Genomic DNA, 4,299 nt, shown 5'->3' on the forward strand with positions numbered 1-4,299 from the left:
AGCTGGTTTAGCTTAGTTAGAAGTGTGTCTGAAATGATGATATTAAATGCTGAACTAAAGTCTACAAAGAGGACCCTTGCAAAGGTCTTTGGAGATTCAAGATGGGGGCCAATTGGTCAGCACAGACTTTTAAGCAAGAAGGAGTTATCTTGTCTAGGCCTGGAGCTTTTCCTGTGAAATAGGTCTTGCACTTCCTTTTCTGTGATCACTAGGGGTTTGAACCCAATGGGATGGGGTCAGTTGTCAGTTTAGCTGTTATTGGTGTGTCTGAGATGGGGGTTGTGGAGATAAGTGGCTGTAGTTTCCTTTCAAACTGCAGTAAAACACGTTCAGGTCATCTGCCAGTTGTTGATTTCCTTCAGCCTGGGAAGGAGGTTTGCCATTGCTGGTGATATTTTTAAGAGTTTTCCACGTTTGCTGGTTCATTTGTTGAGAACTGATTCTTTAGCTTTTCAGTGTAGCCTCTTTTTGCTGCTCTGATCTCCCTTGTTAATACATTTCTGGCCTGATTCTACAGCATTTTATCACCTTTTCTGTAGGCTTCCTCTTTGGAATGATGTAGCTGCTTAAGTTTAGCTGTGAACCAAGGTTTGTTGTTGCTATATATTCGCAAGTTCCTTGTCGGTACACATAGGTCTTCACAAAAGCTGACATATGATGTTACAGTATCTGTGAGATAGATGAGATAATTCAAGATGAGATAATAAGAAAATGTTGGGTGGGTGTCAATTGTAACATTGAATGATCACGAAGTAAGTTGCCAGTTGTGAACTATCTATACATATATCTGTATTTGAATCTACACCTAGAGATATACGTATCATCAACATTCTGATAGTACCAGGGGTGAAATGCTCCGAGGTCTGCTACTGGTTCGCTGTGTGCACTGAAAAAGGAGGCTTAAGAAGCCTTTTCTAAGGTAAGTAGAACAGCGAGGAGGGAACAGCTGTGCCGCATGATTTAGATTAACTAGAAAGTAGCATATAAATCGCGTAGCACAGCTGATTATCGGAAATACTGGTTCATCCAAACTGGTAGCTTTTTTTACTATTGGTTCACCCAAACCAGTAGCTTTTATTACTACTGGTTCAGGTGAACCAGTCCGAACTGGTAGCATTTTACCCCTGGATAGTACCTTACCCCAAACTAATGGATGTCATCTCCTGGTGCTCCAGGCAAATATTAAAAAGCAGGGAGAGAGACATGAGCTCTGCAGGATCTCACAATAGAGCAGCTGCTGAATTTACCTCTCTTCCTCTTTCTACTGTCTGAAATTGTCCACTATATCTTCTATTGCTAATCTTAGCTGGCAATCATGAAGCATACAACAATTGATGCTGTTGAATGCTACTTTGAGTTCCAAAAGACCAGAAATGTTTTAATTTTTATACTGAACTTATTCCAATTAAATATGTGTAAGAATGAGAAAAAAAATCCTCTTAAAATTGTCTTCATTGGCATCCCCAAAACACATTACTAATATAAGACTTTAGTAGCTTTAGTTGGGGCTTGGACTATATGTGAAGAATGATATTTCTAGATATTTGCAAAACTTAATGAGAATTATAATTCACCAGTGTTTTGAGCCATATAATTTGAGCCACATAATTTCCACCTCTGTCTCTGGGGCTGCGAGACAGGCTGCCAAGATGAATGATACAATCACCATCCGAACAAGGAAGTTCATGACAAACTGGCTGCTTCAGCATAAGCATATGGTAATTGATGTCCTTCATCCTGGAAAAGCCATTGTACCCAGAACAGAAATCCTTGAGAAGTTGGCAAAAATGTATAAGACAACACCAGATGTCATTTTTATCTTTGGCTTCAGGACCCATTTTGGTGGTGGGAAACTAGACGGCTTTGACATGATCTATGATTCTCTAGACTATGCAAAGTCTAGAAAAGAAATAAATAAAAGTTACTTTTTATAATGACAGTCTAAACCAGTGGCTCCCAACCTTTTTTTGGACATGCCCCACCTAAGCAGCTCTAAAATCCTGATGCCCTCCTGTGACATATAATTCTTAATATTCAAAAAGTGAACTACTCACATGGAGGAAGCCTAAAAGGCAGTGATGGGATTCAGCCAGTTCTCTCCGGATTGATCAAACCGGTAGTGGCGACTGTGGGAGGCTTTGCCCACCTGCCTGTATGTAATGTGTGACTACTGCACATGTGCAGAGGTGGCGCATATAAGCAAAGCTACTGTGCATGCGCTCCCATTTGCGAACCAGTAGGGAAGATAAACGAATCCCACCTCTGTTAAAAAGCCATTAACTTGGTTTAAACAAGGTTTCGATTGCTCCAGAGGTGGTATTCAGCCAGTTTGCACCAGTTTGTGCAAACCATTGATGGAAATTTGGCCAAGGTCACTGAACTGGTAGCAATGGCTGGCTGGCCATGCCCCTGAACCGGTCCCCCCGGTCGCTGTTCGCTCGCCGCACCTGCCATGTTGGTCGCCATCATGTTCTTTGCGCATGTGCATCCCATTGCCTTGCAAGTCCAATGGGATGCACATGTGTGAAGAACATGGCAGTGACAGCAGCAGCTTTTTTTGTAGTTTTCGGCAGCTTGCGGCCTGCTGCCACCTCTTTGAGAGCCGCTTTGTGGCTGTGACGGCTAGCTGGGGGCTGCCAAAAACTAGGGTCAGCTTGCCTTCTGGCCTCTGGACTAGCTGCCGCAGAAGGTCAGCAGCCTGAATAAAGAGCTGGTGGTAGGGGAAGAATTGGGGCTAGGGCTGGGGCCACTAAAGGAGGGGAAACAGGGGTGACTGGCAAAGGGATGGCAGGGGCAGATAGGTGGAAATTCCAAATTTTTTCCTACCTTTTCCTGGGCATGGCTAGGTGGGGGGGTCATGACTGAGTGGACGTGAGTGATGTCAAGTTGGTCACACCCACTCAGTCACATGCCCCCACCTAGCCATGCCCACTGAACTGGTAGCATTTTTTTTTTGTAGAAAATTTTTATTTTTTTTAACAGACATACATAAAAAACATCTTCAATACAAATGCAAACAGTGTATCGGTTGGTTGGCCCCACATTGGGAACCACTGGTCTAAACAGTGTATTTCAGTTTTGCGATACAAAGAGACATAGGATACATTCAGAGTCATACAATATAAAACAGATTTGCAGCCAGCCTTAATATCCATTGAGTTCAATTAATATAAAATATTGAGTTTCCATTGAGAAAACACTGATGATCAAGGAAGTGCCAAGAAGCATTCAATGCCTCTGCTTTACAAATAGGGACTTCTAGAAAACTAAAACTCTCCAAAAGAACCATTTAATAAAAGCATGTGAAAAGATGTCAATGGATTTGACAAAGTTTCAACTATATTTCTTCCCAGTATAGTTATCAATAGGAAGCTGACAATTGCATTATTGCTATTTACATATTGGTTCTGTGCTGGTAAGAATTTGCATAATATATTGTGGCTCTATGCTCTAGGGATTTACATTGTAACATATTGGTGCTTAATGAACTCTGAAAAAATTGATTTTCCACAGAGTAAATTAAGGAATGCATTATAGCTGTTAAAGCAATCTTAAGGGAAATCTGAGGCTTCCACTGCAGCACCATGCTTAGTAAGTAATAAATTACATGTTATACTTATCTGCCTTAATTCATGCTAATTTTGTCCAATTAATGTATCACAGTAATTCAGAAGCCTGTCACAGGAGAGCTAATTATTTACTGGATTTTTGTGTTTGGCTCCCTAGGAGTCTGCTAGCAAACAAACTTATGAACGTCTTTCCATTTGGGCCATGGTGACATTTTTATGTCTTATTAGGAAGAAAAGTTCTGTTCTTCAAAAAGTGAGCCATCATTCACTCAAGATACCATCTTTTTGTTGTTCAATTGTAATAGCAAGAACATTCTTCTGTTCTACAAAGGATGTGATGACATGTGTTCTTTTCCCATCTAATTCTTTCCTTTATTCATTAAATCACAACGTACAATGTGATCATCAGAAACTTGTATCTAATTTGCAGAATTTTACAATCTTAGGAGGAGTTATTAACAACAAAATCATAGTTCATTGGTTGCATGCATGCTTTTTACCAAGATGGACCCACATTCAACTTTTACCATCTCCATTTACCTGAAACCTCAGGTAGCAGGTGATGTGAACATCTTGTGTTCTTGTTCTGGTAAAATGCAGAGCAAAAAAATCTTGTTTAATCCATCCTTCTTTTCATCATCACTTATATATGGGTCTTTACATATTACTTTACATATTATTAGCTGCAGGAAATTAAAAGAAAACCCTCACAGACAATATATATATATTG

At 40.4% G+C, this 4,299-nt stretch overlaps 1 protein-coding gene across 1 annotated transcript; it reads left to right on the forward strand.

Annotated features, from left to right (window-relative positions):
• The first annotated feature begins 1,649 nt into the window (after positions 1 to 1,649).
• Positions 1,650 to 1,934, forward strand: LOC131202045 (small ribosomal subunit protein eS24-like). The gene has a single exon (XM_058190564.1). It carries the CDS (start codon positions 1,650 to 1,652, stop codon positions 1,932 to 1,934), a length of 285 nt encoding a protein of 94 aa, XP_058046547.1.
• The last annotated feature ends 2,365 nt before the right edge of the window (positions 1,935 to 4,299 follow it).

Source organism: Ahaetulla prasina, chromosome 7, assembly GCF_028640845.1.
Source record: "Ahaetulla prasina isolate Xishuangbanna chromosome 7, ASM2864084v1, whole genome shotgun sequence".
NCBI classification, from domain to species: domain Eukaryota; kingdom Metazoa; phylum Chordata; class Lepidosauria; order Squamata; family Colubridae; genus Ahaetulla; species Ahaetulla prasina.

Coding starts and splice junctions, on each gene's coding strand:
- LOC131202045 (XM_058190564.1), top strand. CDS start 1,650: ATGAATGATACAATCACCATCCGAACAAGGAAGTTCATGACAAACTGG.